At 35.9% G+C, this 23,782-nt stretch overlaps 1 protein-coding gene across 9 annotated transcripts in view; it reads right to left on the bottom strand.

Moving 5' to 3' along the window:
* NCOA1 (nuclear receptor coactivator 1) overlaps positions 1 to 23,782 on the bottom strand; it is a 276,492-nt gene that overhangs the window by 64,769 nt on the left and 187,941 nt on the right. For all 9 annotated transcript variants that reach the window (XM_073022823.1, XM_073022819.1, XM_073022822.1 and 6 more), the window contains 5 exons: positions 16,389 to 16,568; positions 14,701 to 14,796; positions 10,245 to 10,385; positions 2,849 to 2,996; positions 221 to 1,544 (listed from right to left, as the gene is read on the bottom strand). In XM_073022823.1, coding sequence (XP_072878924.1) covers positions 221 to 1,544; positions 2,849 to 2,996; positions 10,245 to 10,385; positions 14,701 to 14,796; positions 16,389 to 16,568 — 1,889 coding nt within the window. The remainder of the gene's footprint in view (positions 1 to 220; positions 1,545 to 2,848; positions 2,997 to 10,244; positions 10,386 to 14,700; positions 14,797 to 16,388; positions 16,569 to 23,782) is intronic.

Genomic DNA, 23,782 nt, shown 5'->3' with positions numbered 1-23,782 from the left:
CCTTTTTTAGAATTCTCCATTAAAACTGTAGCCTTCTGAAGTTCTAAAGAAAACTTTTGAGGGCATGCTGTGATCAATTATTGATACTAACTTCTTAATATATGCCCAATGGATAGGAAAAAACATAGTATGAATTCATATCTGGTCTATAGATGGAATAGAATAAATGAAAAAAAAAATTACTAGGAATGGCCATTCTGTGAAGCAAGCAGTTACCCACCTGGCTCTGGGCCTCCAGTTTTATTTCCTCAGGAGTGGGTTTGGTCATTGGGGTTGGGTTTGTATTACAAGGATCCATCTGTTCTTTCTTTTCCACTTTCACCTTTACATCATCCAGGCTTAGGTTTGGAGTTGATCTTAAATCTTTCTCATCTTTATCTAAAAGATAGCGTAGGAGCTGATGGTCTTTTGATTCTTTTTTCTTTGAAGCATCCAGCTCTAGTTTTATACTGGAGTTTCCTTGTACCTGTCCAGTCACTGACACAGAAGTAGATGCACTGTCCTTTTTATCAGGCTCGACAGACAAAGTGGTGATATCTGAGGGGCTACCCTCCTGTAAGAGCCGGTGCAGAATTTTATGCCGCTCTGTCAGTGAGCTATGAGAGGAGGGACAAGAACCTCCTGAAGAGTTAGCAGAGGCAGAGTTGGAAGTGCCTGTGCAAGACAGGACATCTTTGCAGCTTGTGTCTATATCAGCATGCCGTAACTGCTGTTCGGCAGTTGTCGTCAAAAGCTGCACTAGTTTGTGACTGGTTTGAGAGTATTTACTGTCTCCATCTGAAAGTCTGTCATTGTTATGCAGAAGCCCTGAATCCAGAGGTTTGCCATCACTAGAGCTGTTGTCAGATTGAATCATTTCATTTAAAATGGATGCAATCTCTTTGTTATCTTTGGACTCAGCTTTTGCTGGTTGTATATTTAATCTGCTAGGTGAATTCTGTGAGCTCATCTGCCTGAGGACTGGAGAATTGGCAGAGAAGCCAACGGAGTTATTGGGTCCTTCATTCATACCCTGTAAAGATGTTACTGGGATGTTTGAATAAGATCGGTTAGTATTATTATTACAGGCACTACTTGTCATGCCAACGGGAGAGCTTAATGTTGAAATATTAGGAGGAAAGGAATTGTTTGGCATTCTGGGCCTTGTTGTCAATCCAGAAGTAACCTGTCTCCTTGGAGACATGAACTGTGCTAGGGATATTCCTGTACCTTCCATAGGAGAATTATTGAGGTTTAAAGAGGGATTACTGCTCTGTGAACTGGTCTGTCCTTGGTTTAAGGCAACATTGGCTACAATCTGACTTCCAGGTGAGCATCCGAAACTTCCTTGGCTGTTGCTAGAATTACTATGACTGCCGCTATGAAGGTCTGAGCTCTGCTGGCGGTTTATTCTGGTGGATACCATGTTGCTGTTGGATGGTGGCAATGTGGATGAACGAGCCACACCATGAGCTGGAGAGATACTAGGATTGACCGAGGGGTTTACTCGGGGAATTGACATTCCAGAATTAGTGTCATCTTGAGGAGAAAGCCCACTGTGCTCCCTGGGGGAAAAAGACATTATTATTCAAACATCTTCATTTGTTTCTATTAAAATATTTTCATGATACGTATTCTAAAACAAGATCATTGATCTCATTAATATTGCAAGCTATCAAGTAAAGAGCTTCTGTATCATCTTAAATTAAGAAAAAAGTTTCTTAAATTAAGAAAAAAACTACTGTAAAATATTAGCACCACTTAATAAGAAATAATGCTTATTGACTCTTACATTTGATAATGGTCTTGTTATATGTAAAATAAATTTTTCTTGGTTTTGGAAAAAATCCAATATATGTTCTTTTAAACAATTTCTAAACTTAATATACACATTTAACATTATAATAATTTTTTGGTTGAAAAAGAAACTTCTCACACACCTCTGTTTATAAAGCATTTATTTATGACTCCTGTTACAGCTTTTAAGTATTTCAACTCCAAAGAGGAAGACTGGGTAAGGAAAATACTGTGTCACTGATGTAAAAATTAAAAAGAGTGATATGCAGACATAGCAGATGTTTTGAAAGAGAAATCACAATATGAAAAAAAGAACTGTGCTAATTCCACTCACAAGCATAATTTAAACTAAAAGTAGAAAACACCAGAATACTGAATTCAGGTTTTCAGTGAGTTTTTTACTCAAATTCATAATTATGACAACAGATTTGTGACTGGCATTACCATGTTCCAATAAGCAAATACATTAGATGAGAAAAAGATGAAGTGAGGGGAAATGTCTTTGTTTTTAATGCTACATTTTAACCATTTTAAATGTAGGATTTCTAATAATTCATAGGATAAAAGAATAGTTTCAAGAATTTACCATATATCAGTGTAAAACATACTTAGAGAGGGGAACAAATTAGAGGCAATGGCATTCAAAAATCAAGTTGATAGTTTAATGATTTGTAATTTCTGTGAGAAATTGTCAACTTGAACTCAGGAACCACCAAGTATGCCAAAATGAAAATAGAGCACTTTCAAAAATAAAAATAACAATGTTAACAAACTCTGAAATCTAAGATTCACATACGGAATGTTGTAAATTTTTAGCCATCTTTTTGGTTTTACCCTCTAAAAAGCGTATTTTCACCCTCCGCTTTCCTACCTCCCTTTATGAACAACAAAGCTATTACATGATAAAACTATAAAACCCAATATGGATATATTGATTATATATACTCATCACACTAGTTTTATGCCTAATTTAGAATATCTGCTTTCTAGCCATCAAGAGTATAAAAAATTTCTCTAATAAGAGATATGTGAACTGGCTTATTTCATATGAAGCTCTCCAAATAAGTAGTACCTGTCGATGATATGAATTCCCATGATGAAAGGCTGCATATCTGGACTTTGAGGGTAGCAAAGTTTACACTTGGTGTGGGCGCTAAGCATTGTCCCATCATTCAATATGAATCTATAGGAGGGGCTGGAGGCAGTGCCACGAGTCATCACTGTTTCAAACAAAAGAGAAACCTAGTTAAAATTCTGATACTTATACGCTGGCTTTAAGTCACCAGGCTTTATTTCTACTTAGAACCTCATTTTAAATGCCCTCCCAACTGCTGACTGCTTAGACTCAGAATAAAGAATAGTTCAGACAAAGCAGATATCTGAGGGGGAAAGATGATTCCAGTTGAAATATACCACTTGATGACAGGGTTTAATTGAGTTATAGTTGAATGGGTGCCTCCTCACATAAGTTAAAATTATGAGGAAACCCTAAATCTGGGAAACATCAACTTTAATCTTTTTTTTTTTTTTTTTCTTTTGAGACAGAGTCTCGCTCTGTCACCCAGGCTGGAGTGCAGTGGCACGATCTTGGCTCACTGAAACCTCCGCCTCTGGGGTTCAAGCAATTCTCCTGCCTCAGCCTTCCGAGTAGCTGGGACTACAGGCGCCCACCACCATGGCTAATTTTTGTATTTTTAGTACAGGCAGGGTTTCACCATGTTGGTCAGGCTGGTCTTGAACTCGTGACCTCAAATGATCCATCCACCTTGGCCTCCCAAAGTGCTGTGATTACAGGTGTGAGCCACCATGTCTGGCCCAACCTTAATCTTTCTCTATACTAGGGGCAGCTCTTCAAATTTATTAAGTCTCCATTAAAAATACCAGAAAAGACTTTTCTCTCCTCTCACTCTCAGTATTACCTTTAACAAGTTTGTTTCCTCTTTTGCTGGCTGATTTTTTTAATAACAGCTCTACTAAGATATGACTCACACAGCATAAAATTTATTCTCTAAGTTTTGATCAGCTTATAGAGTTCCTTAACTAATATTCAAATTTAAGTTTTCACTCAGGAATGTGAATCACTAAGGTCCCATTCGACAAGTTATTTATAAATATGTGTAAAATCTGTGGACTATTTTTAATGTTTGAATTTTTAAAGTTTAGTAAGCAAATTAAGATAAAGCCAATGGTTATTAGTATAAGGAACAAAAACTAAGTTAAGACAGTCAAGTCACTTTATAAGCAGCATAATTTACTTTTGGCTTAAAGCTTTACAAACAGCAGAAAAAATTCTAACCATGTAAGTATTTATTAAATATGTAAAGGCTATGCCAGACTATTATGTAATAAAATATCACTGATGTTTTGATAATACCATATAACTCTATTTTAAGAAAGATTGAGTACTACCACAAATGACTATTATAATTTAGCCTGTGATAAATGTTAGTCCAATTTTTCAAAGACATTTCAGAAGGGGCTTTGATTACATTTTAAAGGACATGAGAAAGAGGCTTAAAATTACTAATTAATAAATAATTTTTGAAGTTACATGTTACTTGAAGTAAACAAGACATGTTCTATTTTATTGTCCTGTGTATACAGTACCAACTGAAAAAGGTATAGTTTGTTATAAATCTATATCATAATATATCTGCCTAAGTACCAAAACCAGAATATGAATCTAATTGAAAAGGATAAGACTTATATCTAACCAACCACATTCTTTACACATCTGGCAAATTTCAGCTAAATCACTGGCATAGTTACTAAATATAATGTATCTAAACTAGGAAAAATTTCGAATTTGGGGAAGCTTATTAATTTAATACAAGATAATTACCACACTTCATGTTTTGAAATTAGATTACTTGTTTTGGATGAGAATGTATGGACTAAGATTTGGCATTTTATAATTCATTCAGCCATTCTTGGAAATGAGAAAAAGGCAATATCTAATATGGTAAAACTTCAATTAATTAGAACTCAGTAAGACTCTCCAGTTAACTAAAATTCTGGTGCTTAATTGTTCAGATGAAGAGGTCAAAGGAAGGCAGCATAAATCAATGAAAAGAGTAAGAGCCTAGGAGTCAGATTCAGGCTTGACCTCTCACTGTCATTTACAAGTTTAAGACTTAATGCAAATTAATGTTCACCCATCTCAGTCAACTCATTACTAAAACTGAGCCAATAACATTGTAAGATAATATCTAGCATGGAGCCTAGCATAGAGTACATAGCAGGTATTGAACGAATCTTTCCTCAATAAACATCAGAGGGAAAAAAACCCAACAAATATGCAGCTTCCAAAGTACTTATGTTCTGAGTTATACACATAGTCAATCCCTAGACACCATTTATGGCAACAGCTTCAACTCTGTCTAGCAATCACTAATACTTTGAATTAAGAGATGAGTAAGGTAGCCACAGCTCTTCACAGAGTTGGTTCAATAAACATTTGCTCTACACATCAAATTTTCCCTTTAAGTGGGTTTCAAGGTTTAGTTTTGGAATCTCATTTTGTTTATAGGTCCTGGCCTAGTTTTCTGACCTAATTTTGTCATCTTTATAGCTAGTATTTTGATCTCTGATTCCTGTGTTCATTTCTTTTTAGAACACTTAGCGGGGAAAGATATTATTGAAGGACTATTATTGACACCTCAGAATCCTTCCAAAGAAACTTTAACATGACAGCTGTACCCCACCCCCCCCCCCCACCAAAAATAGGCCTCAACAGAGCCACAAAGCAAAAGAAACATTAAAATTTCCCTGGCTACAGCAGCTGTAGAAGCAAAGCTTTTTGGGTCTTTGATCCCTCCCAATTTGGTGGCGAGATAACCTCAAACAAGCATGCCTTACGGATATTAACAAAAAAGATAAAAAATGTGTGGCAAGGTACTATGGGTCAATGCTGGTACAGGTTTATTTTTCTTTGTGGTAGTCACCTAAACATATGCAGAAAAAGAGAGAGAATTAAAAAATTGTTGTTAGGTACAGAAAAAATAATTACCCCTAAATGTTCTAAAATTCTCAATCACCAATGAGTAAATTCTATTTATTATATCAAAATCACTAACAGGACAGTAAACTCACATTTTAAAAATTTTTAACAAAGTTTGATATAAAAAGATTTTCAGTTAATTGTCACATGGACCGTGGACTTAACCACATTACGCAAGTCTCAAAGAACATTCTAATTAATCATTGATATGGGTACTTTATGTTGTATAGCAATGCTTCCAAACTTAATACCATAAACCCCTTCCAGCTTTGACTCATGATATACTTTCTTCTTTTTTGGGACAGGGTCTCACTCTGTCACCCAGGCTGGAGTGCAGTGGCGTGATCTCGCCTCACTGCAACCTCCGCCTCCTGGGTTCAAGGGATTCTCCCGCCTCAGACTCCCAAGTAGCTGGGATTACAGGCTCACGTCACCAGGCCCGGCTCATTTTCGTATTTTTAATAGGATGGGGTTTCACCATGTTGGCCAGGCTGAGCTCGAATTCCTGTGCTCAAGTGATCCTCACACCTCAGCCTCTCAAAACACTGGGATTACAGGTGTGAGCCACCATGCCCAGCCTTAACTATATTTTTTAAAAGATGAAAATAGCTTTATTTTAATATAAAGTTAATAGAGAGATGAACAAAGAATAAGTAAAGTCATTTGTAATTCCATCATGCAGAGATAATCAGTTAAAATTTTGTTAATTTTCCAGAATTGGATAAATAGATATCTAAAAGTGAGATCATATTATATATGCTGTGCTCTCTTGGTCTACTTTTTTTTTGTTTTTTGAGACAGTGTATCACTTTGTCACCCAGGCTTGAGTGCAGTGGCATGATCGAGGCTAACTGGTCTTCACTTCCTGGGCTCAAGCAATCCTCCCACCTCAGCCTCCCGACTAGCTGGGACCATAGCTGTGTGCCACCATGCCTAGCTAATTTTTGTATTTTTATTTTTTGTAGAGATGAGGTTTCACCATGTTGCCCAGGCTGGTCTTGAACTTCTGGACTCAGGCAATCTTCCTGTCTCAGCCTCCCAAGGGCTGGGATTACAGGTATGAGCTACTGTGTCCAGCCACCTACTTTTTAATATAACGATATATCATGGATATTTCAAAGACAAGAAAAGATGATCCATTACATCATTATATATATGTAAACAGAACTTTCATACAACTAGTTTCTAGGTTGTATAGCCTGACATTTCCCATGACTACTATCTAACTGCTGATAGATGTGCTCCAAGAAAAAGTATTCTGTGAAAAAAAAAGTCTCAGTAACAAAATTTAAAAGGTATTTTTAATGTAGAACTTCTCAGAAACTTAAATACCTTAAATATATCTTATAAATCCCCTAAAGTGGGATTACACGTAAAACATCATTTCCTAGTTATAGTTATTAAGTTTGTGGAACCTAGGTTCATATTTTACCAACTTCTCTGTAAGTAAACATCTTAGACTATAGACTCTGATTCAGTAGTCTGGGGTGGGGTCCAGAAATCTAGTTTAACAACTGACCCAGCTGAATCTATCTTACCAGGGACCTTGGGAAGCACCATGACCTAGATATTTCTTTAAAGTAACAGTTTTGAATTGAACAGAACCTGGGAACTTTTTCCAAACTATACACACTTGAATGGATCTTCTTCTACTTTAAAAAGTTCCTCAAGTAATCCTGATACCTATTTCTCTCCAATCTCAATGTAAAACCATGGCTTTAATCTAATTCATGCTAGGTAGTTCCCAAATATTCTTTGACTGAAATGTGTTTTCAAACTTGATTCTGGAAAATATAATAGTAAATTCCCTTTGACAGCAGTTCATGAGTTGACTTTGTCAAGAGTAGCTAAAAAACTAAACTAAAACTAGAAATTTTAATGCATATTAGGATTTTAGACTAGTTGCTGCCATCAAAGAGTAAGTTAATGGGCAAGAAAGAAAGACAACAAATGGAGGACAAACTTTTCCTGCCTAAATATCATTCACTATAAAGTTCTACACAAAATCAAGAAGATGGTACATAATTTGTTTCACTCTTTTTATACTGTCCTAAGTGAAAAAGCAGCAAGAAAACTGCAAATGTAAACAACACCTCTCTCCAATCTTGATGGATCAATGGTTGTCAAACTTAAGCATTATTATTATTATTATTTATTATTATTTTTTTTGAGATGGAGTTTCACCTTGTTGCCCAGGCTGGAGTGCAATGGTGCGACCTCAGCTCACCGCAATCTCCACCTCCCGGGTTCAAGCAATTCTCCTGCCTCAGTCTTCCAAGTAGCTGGGACTACAGGAATGGGCCACCACGTGCGGCTAATTTTGTATTTTTAGTAGAGATGGGGTTTCTCCATGTTGATCAGGTTGGTCTTGAACTCCTGACCGCAGGTGATCCTCCTCGGCCTCCCAAAGTGTTGGGATTACAGGTGTGAGCCACTGCGCCCAGCCAACTTAAGCACTATCTTTAAGGTTTGTTAAGATATCTGGGAAGGCCTTCATCTGATATTTTAATTCGGCAGGTCAATAGCTTTAACAGGTGATTCTCATGACAGTGTTTCATTGACCATATTTCTCATATCTGGCTAGATACTGCTGAATAGAAAATATCAGAAAAGGCTGTGCTCAATCCACAAAACCTGTTTGTCAGGTTGTTTAGAATCTCCAAAACACTAGATTCAGTCATGTGAACTTTGGACAACTTAATTCTAAGAAAAATACAAGTTATTTCTATTGAAGATTTTTTTTCCTAAAAAATGTAGAATGAGGGAACATTAAAAAATGACTAACGGGGAAGAGGTATTGGATTATACTTACATTTCTTTACATTTTACTCTAAATTATTTCAGTTTATATATTAATGACAAACTAGTTGCTTATTATACTTTAATCAATTTGTTTTATGACCTAGTCACATCTATGGGGAGCCTAGCCATTTGGATAATGAGACAAGCCAGATCTGCTTTGCCTTGGTGAAAATGTACATAAGTTATAGGCAAATAAATTAAATCTTTTAAGTAAAGCCTTGGAAGGTCCAACTTAAGGCAAAAATCAAAAGTACCATATACTTGAGAACTTGAGGCAATGAGTGGAGACAGTGCTGAGTCCCAAACCTACGCAAAAGTCAAGCATCACTCTTGGCAGAGGAAATCACAAAGTTCACATCCAATGGACAGCATTAGTTACTTATTGTAATGGTTTCCAAACCTGGATGCCCTTCAGCATTGCCTGGGAAACTTTTAAAAAATACAGATTCTTGGCTCTACCCAGTGAAATACAATCTTACGGGGTGGTATAAGTCTAGTAAGGAGCCCACTAGAGAACCACTAGTCTGTACAAAGCTGTTCCAGAAATACCTGGATTGTGATATTTATATAGATACTTCCTGGAAAAAGAAAAAAAATCAAACTACTTTCTCCATATATCACTAGGAAGCAGTTGACCTGAAATGTAATGAATGGAAAATCATATATAAACTTAGGAAATCTAATGTTATGGGAAAAATGTTAAAATTAAGACTGATGAAATAATAATATTTTTAAATTGTTTTTCAGAAAAAGCCATACAACGAGATTCTTACAAAAGAAACTATCTAGAGATTAGAGAATAAATTTCATTGGAAAAAGAATGTTAGGCTACCATAATTAAACGACAATATTTTTAAAGTATATCAAAGCCATTTAATTCTGAACTTCTGTAAACTTTCTGGCCTTAACTCTCAAATAACTTTTCCCACCTTTCCTGTAGTACTGTTAAGTTTCCTAAGGGCAGGTAATATACGTATCTTATACTTCCATGATACTTACTAAGACCCAGCAGCTATGCAATAATTAATAATTTCACAGGATGTACTTTTTGGCTTGAAATTTCAACCTGAGTCAAGAGATACAGGTTCTGCAACAGTCATGAAGTAAACATGCATGACACTGATCTCTGTATTATCCAGAAGGCCTTTAACATGCTTGTTCTGCTGGGAATGATCTTTGAGAGCCAAACAAAATATTATTTATTCTCTAAAGTCATCCTTGATTCTTCAAGTCAGAATTAATTTTTTTCTTATTTGGTTATGGTTCTATCATATCCCATGTCAAACTGATCTTTAGGGTTGTCATATATTTTCCTACTGTATTATAAGCTCTTTAAGGGCAAAACTTTCTTTCTTAGTCATCACTGTACCCCTGGCACCTTATATAGTGTTCTATGTATGTTGGGAACTTGATACATGCCTGCTGAATGAATGAATGAATGAATGAGTGACCACCACACAACATCCTATTCTTTAGAACATGTATCCCAAATTTCAGGATCCACTCATGAATTACTTTGCTTACCCATTTCCTCCTTTCCTAAAACTGATTATTGCAAAAACTATAATTTGGAGAAAACACTTATCAAGCCATAAGTTCTATACAAACTATTCAAATGTAAGTAAAGATAAAGGTTAATGAAAATAATTGAGAGAGAAAACTTTACCTTCTTGGAACAGCTGTCTGGCATAAGATGGCTCTCTGCCCTGAGGTTGGAAAAAAGCGTAAATGCACTTCCTCACTAAATCTTCCCAACCAGTTCTGCCAGCAGCTCTCAGGGAACTAGTATCAATAGAGATGATTTTACCTGTACAAAGAACAAAAGTTTACATTTATAACAGCCTCTTTATATAAACCATCCATATTTCAAAACTAACAACTGAGTCTAAGAAATATTCTTTCTTTCCAAATACTCAATAAACAAAAGCAATAAAAAGCACTATTAATTTTTATTACATATAGTTATGAAGTATGTTATTGACATAAATTGTTTTGGTTTTGGAATTGTTACGTCCTAGTATGTCATATTATAAAATTCAATTCAGGTCTAGGATTAAAGTCATACCATAATGACCTGACGCTGCTGAGACTAATGCAGTTCAAACTCCTCTGGCTTGGTCTTTGGATTCTGCTCTCTGTATACTGATGACTGATAGGAAAGGAGAGGTAAAGATGAAGTATATTGCTTGGTTTAAATTAATTTCTAATTACTAAGAGAAGAGAATATGAGAAAAGAAGCAAGGCTTTCCCTCTCTACCCTTTGTTGGGCTGTAGGCAATACTGTATTTAAGACTAAACAAAGACTGAAGGCAACAAAAGTTAAATCAGAAAAACGGTAAGTGAGAACATTAAGATTTGCTAGGCAGTATGCACACGGAACACATGCTTTATAAAATTTATAGTGATTCGCCATTGTTATCATATTTAAACAAATTTCCTAAATGGCTATGAGAGAATTCAGGTAAGTTATTCCTCAGTTAACAGAGGGCCAATTAATCCAGTTTGTAAATATTAAGACCTGTTTTATCATGTTTTACACAATCTTACAGTCACACAAAATAATACAAGATATATATAGAATATATATATAAATTAAGCATTATATTAATGAGATAAAAACCTGCAAACCCACCACTCAACTTTAGAACTTGACGTTACCAATATTGCTGCATCACATGTGCACTCCTCCCTTGTCACTACCCCCTCTTTAAATTCTCCTGTGAATGGGCATCTAGACTGTTAACAGTTTTTTGCCATTATAGTCAGCACTACTATGAACATCTTTCACATGTTGCATGGTACATGCATTCTCTAGGGTATATACGTAGGAACAGAATTGTTAGATTGTAGGTTATGGGAATGCAACTTTATAATATTAATTTTAAACTGTCTTCCTGAAACTTGTGCCACTCTATGCTTCCACCAGCAATGCATAGGAGCTAGTGCTAATCTAACATCCTTTCCATCACTTGTGTTGTCAGGCTTCTTTACGTTTTCAAATTAGTAGGTGAAAAATGCTATCTCATTGTGGTCTAAATTTTTATTTCCCCAATTATTAGAGTTCACCACTAATGTTTCCTCTTCTATGAATGCCTGATTAAACATTTTCCCCATCTTCCCCTTCATCATACAATCAACTCAAATCTATCATCCAGTTTGTGCCTCCTCATCGAACTAACTCCCTCTTTATATATTTCATTTGGTTTGCTTAGAAATAAAATATTCATTAGACCTTTGTAACTTAGGGTCTTGAATCTGATGTACCCAGTCCTACTTGATCAGGTTATCACCTAAGTCTTGGCATAAATGTAAACAGTAGAAAGAAAATAAACTGAAACTCAAATAAGGGAATTTTGTCATTTAAGAACAGTTTGGGGAAAGCCTGGTGAACACTGTAACTGAAACTATAAAAGATCTTAGATTTTTAAGAATTTTAATAGTTCAACCCTTGTTTCTTATGTCAGAGATAAAAAGTTGGTTATAGCAGGGATTCCACTGCTACATAATCTTCCTATACAAGAACGCGCCTCACAGGCAGTGACTAAGGGAGGCGTATGCATGTGTGTGTGTTCATGTCAGGGTTGGCCCCACGAGAGGGCATGAGAGTTTAGAGTTTGGGGACTGGCAGGAGAGAAAGTGATTAAGTTATCAGCAATGGTACCAGATGGGTAATGTAATGACTATCTTAGTGAGGAATCATGAACAGCTTGATTTAGAATACCTCTGCCTACTACAGGAAAGTTTAACCAATCAACCAACCACCAAACAACCAAACAACAATAAAAAACCTTTTTACATTTCCTAGTAAAAGACTTTTTTCTTTTTTTTTAAGAGATATGGACCATCCCATAAACAGTTAAAAAGTACTACAAAAACTTAAGAAATGTTTAACATTTATTATACCTATTCTTTTTAGCTAAGTCAATTCTATGATTTATACAATAAAATGTTAGTTTTACATTTTAAGTATATTTTATATTTCCTTGATATCTTTGTACAATAAGTGTGTACAGTATAGTGATGCCCTTTTAATAGCGCTTTAGTGAAAAGTAACGTAATACAAGAAAGAGCTCCACATTAGGACCTAAAGGTGTCCATTCTCGGCAAAGGGCTGTATGGTTTTGATCAAATCACCATCCCCTCATTTGTAAATCCAGGTTGGATTCTGTGATCTTTGAGGCTGCCTCAAACTATAAAATATATAGTTATTTTATGGCCCAGAGGCTAATCTTTTATTTTACACGATTATGGTTATTTTTATATATTTATACATATTACCAGGTATATCTAAAATTTTAACACCTGGGTTCTTAGAAACAAAACTACCACGGATAACACTGTTCCTATGAGAAAATAAAGTCCTTAAAACAATCCAATTTAGAATTCAACTTATAGAAATGCAATATGAGGAAAAGCTGAAACATATTGTTCCTAAATTAGCCTCATAACTTTTAGGCCTTCCTCATCTCTGACATTTTTTCTGTGACCTCACAATAACCCTTTTCAACATGTTTTCATTCTGCTACCTCACAAAGCCCTTCTTTGGTTTCTTTTTAGGTTAACTGGTGACTGACCAATTTTCCTTTTCAATGGACTCTATTTTTCCTTCATGCAAAATACTTTCAATTTTCAATAATTTAAAAAATAATTTTTTAAATTTAAATAAGAAATTTTTGTTTTGGCACAAACCCACACATCCATAGTAAGCTTATTAAATTTTTCCAGTATTGTTCATGGTAGAGACCAGAAAGGAACACAATACATGGCAGACTCAAAAATGGAATGAAGAAAGGGATGATAATTAATAATTACTATCCTTAGATGCCATCTCTCTGCATTCAGAGACATTCTCTTCACCATTTTCTATTATCTGTGCTAATTTATCCATACTAGTTCTTTAGTAAGAGCAGCTGGAAGTTTATCACTAAAAACACATGCACAAAGCATACAACATTGGAATATTAGATTATTGGGACTAAAAAATGAATATATAATGAAATAGGATCTTATAAAAAGGTGGTAAAAGTCAAAATGTACACTAAAACTAAACTTTCACAAAGCAGAAAATTCAGAAGAAATGATTTTTAAAATCTTAGTCTGCTAGAAAATATACCTCTAATATTTATCTCTATTTTAAAATTAGAGAGGTAAGTGAGATATATGTAACCCTGGTTGTTGTAAAAGCATGCACATACAATGTGTTAGTGTAAAGATAAAATCAAATAATATAAGAAAAATACTTCATCAGCTATAAAGAACAGTAACAATTTGTCCTTGCTGAAAATAAAATCTGAAGTAGGCCTTTAAGAATGCCTTATTTATAGGCAGTCTGTTACTCAGTTTGAGGCTCTCCTGCCCTCCTTCTAGCACTTCTAACTTACCTCTCTGTCTTGCTTATCTTTAGACTTCTGCAGCTCTGGTTCCTCAATTAGGAGTACCCGTTCTGCATCAAGACCCTTCGTTGCTGCCCCCCTTCCAAGACCCACACTTTAAATAGTGGGCACCACTTCATCCTTTGGGGCTCAGTATCAGCTCCTCAGATAGGCCTTTGCTGACCAACTAATTTCATAAATCCTCCCTTATACCATTCTCATAACTTTTCCATCATCAAAAATAACACAATTTGTCATTGAATTATTTTTGTTCAACCATATACATCTTGAGGAATCACCTAGTGACAGGCACTTCTAGGGACTCAATCAGTATGGGCTAAATAAATTTAGAGAAAAAGAATTAAAAAAAAAAAAACCAGAAATAGCCAGATACATTTAAGCATAATAGTAAAACTACCGTATTCATATCTATTTTAAATAAATGTATATATATCTACATATTTACATATCTATATCTTCTAAATTTCTTTAAGCATTTTATTCCATGATTATGAAAAATAATTTATAATCAAACAAATATAGGTATATAAAGTTATAAAAAGTGTTCTCTCCAGCACCCTGACCATGATAACGATTATAGTATCTAAGAGCACCATTTAAAATGTTTTCTGTATAAGACTAGGGAGCAAAGCCTAAATCTCATAGAACAGAAAGACAGTCTGGATATAATTAAAGGGCAGAGTCACATTATTAATACCTATGGAACATTCTGAACTTTACAATTAGTACCTGTAGTATCTTGCTTGGTCATAAAGGATTCTACACCCGTAATAGCTGGAGGCCGAGGTAATCGCCGTGCAATACAAATCAGACATGACTGGAAATCTGCCCAAAACAAGAAGGGGAAATTGAAGGAAAGAGAGTAGAAAATGGTTTACCTCTATCACTTGCCATTAATGGTTTTCAAAAAAACAATACATGTTACAGGACCTGACATAATATTGAAATCATTCTTATCTAATGTATCTTAGAAATAAACTTGCTGGCAACCAAAAACTGACAGCTCCAGGTAGAGAGTTAGTCAGCACAAACTATTCCTTCCTATTGAATGCTCTTATATATACTAGAGCAGACTGATGCATTTCATGTATGGATAATAACAACTAGAAGTAGTAGTTTTGGTTAGATATAAGTGGCACAGTGTTTTTTAAAATACAGTTTTGTAGTCAATTTCTTTTTTTCTTTTTTTTTTTTTTGAGACGGAGTCTCGCTCTGTCGCCCAGGCTGGAGTGCAGTGGCCGGATCTCAGCTCACTGCAAGCTCCGCCTCTCGGGTTTACGCCATTCTCCTGCCTCAGCCTCCGGAGTAGCTGGGACTACAGGCGCCCGCCACCTCACCCAGCTAGTTTTTTGTATTTTTTAGTAGAGACGGGGTTTCACCGGATTAGCCAGGATGGTCTCGATCTCCTGACCTTGTGATCCACCCGTCTCGGCCTCCCAAAGTGCTGGGATTACAGGCTTGAGCCACCGCGCCCAGCCTGTAGTCAATTTCTTATATTCACCAGTACTTAATGGCTGCAAAGATTATTGTTATAACCACGGTGTAGATAATTATATGAGAAAAACAACCTTTAACTCTGAAGCACTATTTTGCTCTTGACAGATGACTTCATGTTTTCAGGATATACAATTTTTTCTAAGTCCTATTCCCAAATTTTGTTTTGAGGATGTTAAACACAATATCACACAGCTAAAAATGAACTTTAATCAAATAAGACTTGGCATGTGTATTTTGTAAAAAGTCTCTAGTTGATTGCCACCTCCATTTCCTGGTGAGACCTGCTATGTATATGACTTTTTTGCATCTGACTGACTTCTTGTCTACTACCTTCCCTTGTCCTTACTCCAGTTCCCAATTTGTGATTTTCTAAACTTAGCCCAGTCTAAGTTTACATGGAAAACTCATCCACTGTCACATATTTAACTAATTCCATGTTGACACCATGTTCATATTAGAGCTTCAGCATGTTTCCATCTGTTCATAAGTTTTCTCCTTATAAATTACCTTGTATAGCCTGAAAAATGCCAACTCTATTCTCCAATGTTCCCTACACTCTAAACTTGAAACTTTCTAAAAATCAGAGCTGTTCAACAGTCTGCTGCATCTGGTACATTTCCAACTGGCAGCAGTTAGTTACATCTCTTATTTCTAGACAGCAAGTTGGTCTGAATTATTTGACATTTTAGTGGGAATGCCAGCTTAAAACTAAGAATCTGGGTGGCATATTAAAGGAATGATTCTAGAGGTAATTATTGTTTTTTAAGTATTAAGAATATATAGCAAATGGAATAGCTACTATGATACATACTATAGTAACCAAAAATACTATCTGAAAAAGGCAGTTTATAATTAATTTCCTCTCCTTTCCTTAAAGTAACAGAATAAATAAACACTTTAAAATGAACATTTGGCTTTACCTTCTCCATCCTCTTGAATTGATTTTGGCTGTGACACAGTGAAACACTGCATTACTTCATAACGCTGGCAAGCTTCTTGGTTCTCGGTTCCTGGCTCATCTGGAGGGTGAATTAGCATCCTGCAGTTAAAGGTATGGCTGTTTCGTCGTGTTGCCTCTTGAGGCCAAGGAACTCCATTTACTGAGGAAGAAAAATTGATTACGTGCTTGTGAATATGGTGAAAAAGCACAAACTCTGAAGATACAAAAGATGTACTTTAAGCGATCTGCTTAATTAGACACTCAGATTAAAAGACAGACTGACCTCTTCAGATCTAACATTATCCTGAGGCAATAGAATACTTATCTCCCTAGCAAATCTAAATGTCTACCAATTAGAAAACTGTAACATTTCCAAGAAAATACAAATGATCTTCCCCTCAAATATTATCATCAAAGACAAAAATTAAAAATTAAAACTTACTAGTCATTTTGCTCAGAATTTTATAGCAGTTAATTAATGAGTTTTTCAGTTGGTTTCCAGTTATACTTTGACAATGAAAAAATGATTCAAAACCACAGGTATATTGATAAGTGGGGTTTTAACTTGGCAATCATGGATTCTTAAGGTTGGCTTTTGTGTGGATGTGCAACTTTCTGGGGGAGATTTCAATTTTCTTAGAGTCTGTGACTCAAAAAAATATTAAGAATATAGAGCAATCTCAATTTCTCATAACCATTTTCTCCTTGTGCTTTATTTTACTTAACTGGCACAGTTCATATGCTACAATACCTTGGATATAGTGGATAATCAATATTATTATATTAAAAAAATGGCTAAAAAAGGAATGTTACCTGATCCAGTATAGGAAAAATGAATTCAGTTGCAGAAAAGGTATCCATTTCAAGTAAAAACCACTGTGTGGTAGGTCATAATTTCCCAGTCATAGTGTCATGTTTAAATCATGCAGTCATGAGATGATCAGAGGGTTTTTAAGGCTGCCTTTTTTTTTTCTGAGATGGAGTCTCACTTTGTCACCCAGGCTGGAGTGCAATGGTGCGATCTCGGCTTACCACAACTTGCGCCTGCTGGGTTAAAGCGATTCTCCTGCCTCAGTCTCCCGAGTAGCTGGGATTATAGGCGTGCTCCACCACGCTGGGCTAATTTTTGTATTTTTAGTAGAAACAGGGTTTCACCATGTTGGCCAGGCTGGTCTCAAACTCCTGACCTCATGATCCACCCATCTCGGCCTCCCAAAGTGCTGGGATTACAGGTGTGAGTCACCATGCCTGGCCAAGGCTACTTTTTTACTGTTCCAAACATTTTCCTACCTTAAACTCTTCAGTGACCCTCTTTCCTTTTTTCCATCTCATCCTTTATTAAGTGTTAGAGGAATTCAGGGAAACAAACCCATATTGGAGTAAGAAGTCTTGGGTTCTGCTATTAGCAAGTTCTAAGGTTTGGGTTAATTAATCTTTGATGCTCATTGTCTCATTTTTTAAAATAAAATAATCTACATTATCTCTAAAGTCATTTATACTTTAAAATTTCATAATAAAATACATAAGATACCTTGATGCTTGATTCAAATATCAGTAGTGATTTTAATAGAAACAATCATTTCAAGTCCCCAGTTACAACAAACACATATTACTATTTTCAAAAGGAAATGAAGTTTCTATTCTGTTGGGGGAACAATGTGGAATATGAAGAGCTATGAATAACATTTTTATATGCATGTCTGGTTTAGTTATATAGGATTTCTGTCCAAGGTCCTCCCCTCCACTTTTGGAGCACATATAGGCTAAAGAGTGGAAGGAAAGGGAAGAAAAAAAGAAAAATGAATGTAAAAACTAGCATATCCATTCATTTTTAGAGCTCTCTTCTCATGTACTGAATAAATGGATTAAGTTGTCTAATTATTAGGAAAACTCTCCAACTAAAGTAAATAGACCCTATGATAAAAAATGGATTTGTGCCAGGCGTGGTGGCTCATGCCTGTAATCCCAGCACTTTGGGAGGCTGAGGCAGGTGGATCATGAGGTCAGGAGATCAAGACCATCCTGGCTAACACAGTGAAACCCTGTCTCTACTAAAAATACAAAAAATTAGCCTGGCATGGTGGCGGGCACCTGTAGTCCCAGCTACTCAGGAGCTTGAGACAGGAGAATGGCGTGAACCTGGGAGGCAGAGCTTGCAGTGAGCCGAGATCACGCCACTGCACTCCAGCCTGGGCGACAGAGCAAGACTCCGTCTCCAAAAAAAAAAAAAAAAGAAAAGGATTTGTTAACACTACTCAAAGAAAGAGATGACAAAATCACATGGAAAAATGTCCCATGCTCATGAATAGGAAGAATAAACATCATTAAAATGGCCATACTGTCAAAGCAATTTACAGATTCAATGCTATTCCTACCAAACTACCAATGACATTTTTCACAGAACTAGAAAAAACTATTTCAAAATTCATATGGAACCAAAAAAGAGCCCAAATAGCCAAGGCAATCCTAAGCAAAAAGAACAAAGCTGGGGGCATCACATTATCTAACTTCAAACTATATTACAGGGGTACAGTAACCAAAACAGCATGGTACAAAAATAGACGCATAGACCAACGGAACAGTATACCAATACTAAAAATAGGGCTGCACACCTACAGCCATCTGATCTTCGACAAAGCTGACAAAAACAAGCAATGGGGAAATTGACTCCCTAGTCAATAAATGGTGCTGGGATAACTGGATAGCCACATGCAAAAGATTAAAACTGGACCTCTTTCTTACACCATATACAAAAATCAACACAAGATGGATTAAAGACCTAAATGTAAAACCCAAAACTATAAAAACCTTTGGAAGACAACTTAGGCAATACCACTCTGGACACAGGAACGGGCAAAGATTTCATGATGAAGATGCCAAAAGCGATGAAAACAAAAGCAAAAATTGACAAATGGGACCTAATTAAATGTAAGATCATCTGCACAGCAAAAGAAACTGTCAAGAAAGTAAAGAGAACCTACAGAAAGGAAGAAAATATTTGTAAACCATGCATCTGACAAGGTCCAATATCCAGTATTCATAAGGAACTTAAAGAAATTTACAAGGAAAAAACAACCCCATTAAAAAGTGGGCAAAGGGCATCGACACTTTTTCAAAAGAAGACACACATATGGCCAACAAGCATGTGAAAAGAAGCTCAGTATCACTGATTATTATTAGAGAAATGCAAATCAAAACCACAATGAGATATCATCTCACACCAGTCAGAATGGCTATCATTAAAACATCAAAAATTAACAGATGCTGGCAAGGCTGTGGAGAAAAGGGAATGCTTATACACTGTTGGTGGGAGTGTAAATTAGCTCAACCATTGTGGAAAGCAGTGTGATAATTCCTAAAAGAACTAAACAGAACTACCATTTAACCCAGCAATCTCATTACTGGATATATACCCAAAGGAACAAAAATCATTCCACCATAAAGACAGATGCAAGTGTATGTTCATTGCCACAGTATTCACAATAGCAAAAACATGGAGTCAACCTCAATGACCATCAGTGGCAGACTGGATGAAGAAAATGTGGTACATATACACCATGGAATACTATACAGCCATAAAAAAGACTGAGACCATGTCCTTTGCAGGAACATGGATGCATGTTCTCACTTGTAAGTGTGAACTAAATGATGAGAACTCACAAACACAAAGCGGAACAGACACTGCGCCTACTTGACGGTGGAGGCTGGGAGGAGCAACAGCATCAGAAAAAATAATTATTGGGGGCTAGGCTTAGTACCTTGGTTAATATGGTTTGGCTCTGTGTTGCCACCCAAATCTCATCTCAAATTGTAATCCCCACATATTGAGGGAGGGACCTGTAATCCACACGTGTTGAGGGAGAGAGAGGTGAATGGATCATGGGGCAGTTCCCCCCATGCTGTTCTCCTGATGGTGAGTTCTCAAGAGATCTGATGGTTTTATAAGCGTCTGGAAGTTCCTCCTTTGTTCTCTCTCCTGCCTCCTTGTGAAGAAGGCAATTGCTTCCTCTTCTCCCATGATTGTAAGTTTTCTGAGGCCTCCCCAGCCATGTGGTACTGCGAGTCAATTAAACCTCTTTCCTTTATAAATTACCCAGTCTCAGGGAAGTTCTTTATCACAGTGTGAAAATGGACTAATACACTGGGTGACGAAATAAGCTGAACAACAAACCCCCATGACATGAGTTTACCTATATAACACACCTTGCACATGTACCACTGAACCTAAAATAGAAGTTAAAAAAAAAAAAAGGCTTTATGTTTTTGTTTACAGCTTGGCTTCGATAATGTTTACCCTGATCTATTCGGTTATCAGGGACAGTTTCAACTTTCTGAAGGTGTCTACAAAGAAAGCTACTTGCAGAATGTTACTAGAAGAAGAACTAAATATCTAATCACACTCAGTTCAGGTAAAAGGAATGAAGGTAGAGAAAAGGAAAAGAGGGGGAGGAATGGTTAGGAATTAAGGTAGGATTAAGGAGCCAAGAGAAGAGCAGACAGTGATGAAGATGAGAAAGGTGCTTCCTTGAAGTTTAATTTCATGACCTGTTATGGTGGTCAGTATATCTAAATTGTATAAAACACTTTTTGAGATGTGAAAAAAAAAAAGTTGAAAATAATCACCACAACAAAAGAAACTAAAGTCATTTTGGTAATAATTTACATGTCAACTATCATATCTTCTTAAAACAACAATAATTAACAGCAAGTTCAATTCCAAACTTATAGGCCCCTCAAATATAAGCTGCTAAATATTTTAGGTGATCTTTTTAGATACCCTGATTTCACAAGGTTAGATTGTTTTAAGTTAACTGAACTATTAATAGTTTACCATGACAAAACTTTTTTGAACTTGAATCTTCTTTTAAACAGTAGGTAGTGAGCTACATATTTATGCAAAAAGACAACAGCATCACACACATAAGGTCCCGTATACTCTGTGGAATGGAAACAAGAGGATAGATCTATACTAGACGTACAAAGCTTCTGACAAAATTCAGTATTTTGTGTGCAGGAGGGTGCAGTTTTCACTATCTAGCTAGAAAGCAACATGCCTAATCTTCATGCAATTCCTTTCTTAACTCACCATATGATTCCTCTTTAAAAGGATAAATGCCACTGATAATGTTTTAAAAACCTAGTAAAACAAACCCAAAGTATTAAAAAATGACTAACAAAAGCCCCTGTATAGGTAAAAGTAGCAGTTTAGCACTACAGTTTAAAAAAGAAGAACAGGGTCCAGCATGGTGGCTCACTCCTGTAATCCCAACATTTTCAGAGGCCGAGGCAGGCAGATCACTTGAGATCAGGAGTTCGAGACCAGCCTGGCCAACATGGTGAAACCCCAACTCTACTAAAAATACAAAAATTAGCTGGGTGTGTTGGTAGGCGCATGTAATCCTAGCTACTTGGGAAGATGAGGCAGGAAAATTGCTTGAACCCAGGAGGCGGAGGTTGCAGTGAGCTGAGATCATGCCATTGCACTCCAGCCTGGGTGACAAGAGCAAAACTCTGTCTCAAAAATAAATAAATAAATAAGAAAAAAGAAAAATGGAACTATCCTACTGAATGTTATCTATAAAAAAAATTTGCCTCAATTTCTACAGAATAATTTCTATGTGCTTCTAAGAGCACACTATGAAAGGACAAGATTGTCCTTCCTTCACATCAATTTCTAAGCTAAAAGCATAATCAAAACAAGCTAGTAATTGTTAATAATAATGGAAGATCTACCATTCAGAAGTTAAAAGCTCCAAAACATTTAGAAAAAGCCAGTAACAGGAATAATAATAATAGCTAAAATAAAAAGAATTTAATACGAGCCAAGAAATATGCTAATCAACACTTACCCCTTAACCTTCCGATCAAGGATGAGGAGTAGAGGGGTCAAATGTCTTGTCCAAGGTCACACTGCTAATTAAGTAGCAGAGTCAGAATGCACAGCCCATTTCTGTTTTATACCAGAAAGGCTATGCTCTTAAGTACTATCGTGTCTCCATCATTTGAGATATAAATGGTATGAATTTATAAAAAGACTTGCTTTCTAAAATTTCTTTTTTCAAACTTCAAGTTCCAATTTATTAGAATTTCACAAATAAGTCTATGTTCACTAACATCTCATTCTTTGTAATCTTAGCCTTTCACAATATAATCTTTTTATAACCATCTGTGCAAGTATAAGTATATCCATGTACACTTGTGCTTTTGGACAAAATTTCTCACCATACCAGCTTCCCAGCATTCAGATTTTGTTTCTTATAAATAAAATGTTATGCTTAAAAAGTACAGATTTTAGACACTGAAATCTTCTAAATCTGTAAATTCAAAAGCAATTTTAAAAGTTTGACTTTTAACTTTTTTCTTCAAAATTTCTCCTTGGAAATAACAAATCAAAAATAAGAAGGCAGTGCTTTGAATCATGTGTATATTTATATAAGGTGAGTACATATATAAATAATGATCCTAAATTTTTCTTCAAATTTCTTCCTTGATAGGTTCTGAATCTTGATTTCATTTTTGTTTTCCCCAGTGGTTAATAATGAAATACACATAAAATGATTCTACTTAGTCTCTTTCCTTAATTTTCTAATACTTTGATTATTCTAATAATAAAGGTTTAAACATAGGTACTATAATTTATTTTCTTCTAAATGCTTTTTGGAAATACCTTGAAAGAAGCTATTGGCTTTTCTAAGTTAGTGTAGTTGGCCTTTATTCTTTTGGTGGGACCATCTCATTGGGTTCTAATGGATGATCAACCAACACTGTAAGATTATGTGATCTATTCTATTATTACTGAGCTTGCCCTATCTTTGTTTGTCTACACTACTGTATAAGAAAGTAGTATTATTTTTTCAATGTTTCTGTTTTTCTATTATTGGGAGAGTGAGAGAAAGATACTCCATAGCAAAAATTTCATATTCCTCCCTATTGTGAAAGGCTGCTCAGAGAGGCAACAATGAATTGTCAGGCCAGCTAAGGATCACTGTCTTGTAAGTAGCCAGGAGCAGCATCACCAGCAAGCACATAAGCTAGTAGATGACACTCCCTCCACATTTACCTACTGGCAGAGATTTGGGGGAACCCGAATAGTCACAGATCTATAGCATCCTGAGAACCAGGAAGAACAGGTAATGTGGCCCTTCCACAAACAACAAGCCCCTTCTTCAGAAGTCAGAAAACAGCTCATCCTTGTTTTCTGTGACTGCAAGCCTCTTTCCAACCAGGAAGGCTGCTAAACCCAACAAATATCTTGTTACTCAACATGAGACTAAAATTAAATTAGTTTTTTTGGATACAAAATAAAATGCAATAGCTCAGTTAAATCCATACACCAGTAGTCCTCAAAATTTGTGAACAGTAGAACAAAAGAAT

This window comes from Chlorocebus sabaeus, chromosome 14, assembly GCF_047675955.1.
Source record: "Chlorocebus sabaeus isolate Y175 chromosome 14, mChlSab1.0.hap1, whole genome shotgun sequence".
Classification (NCBI taxonomy): Eukaryota; Metazoa; Chordata; class Mammalia; order Primates; family Cercopithecidae; genus Chlorocebus; species Chlorocebus sabaeus.
Note: the sequence above shows the minus strand (reverse complement) of the source record. Positions and strands in the feature narration are given on the sequence as shown.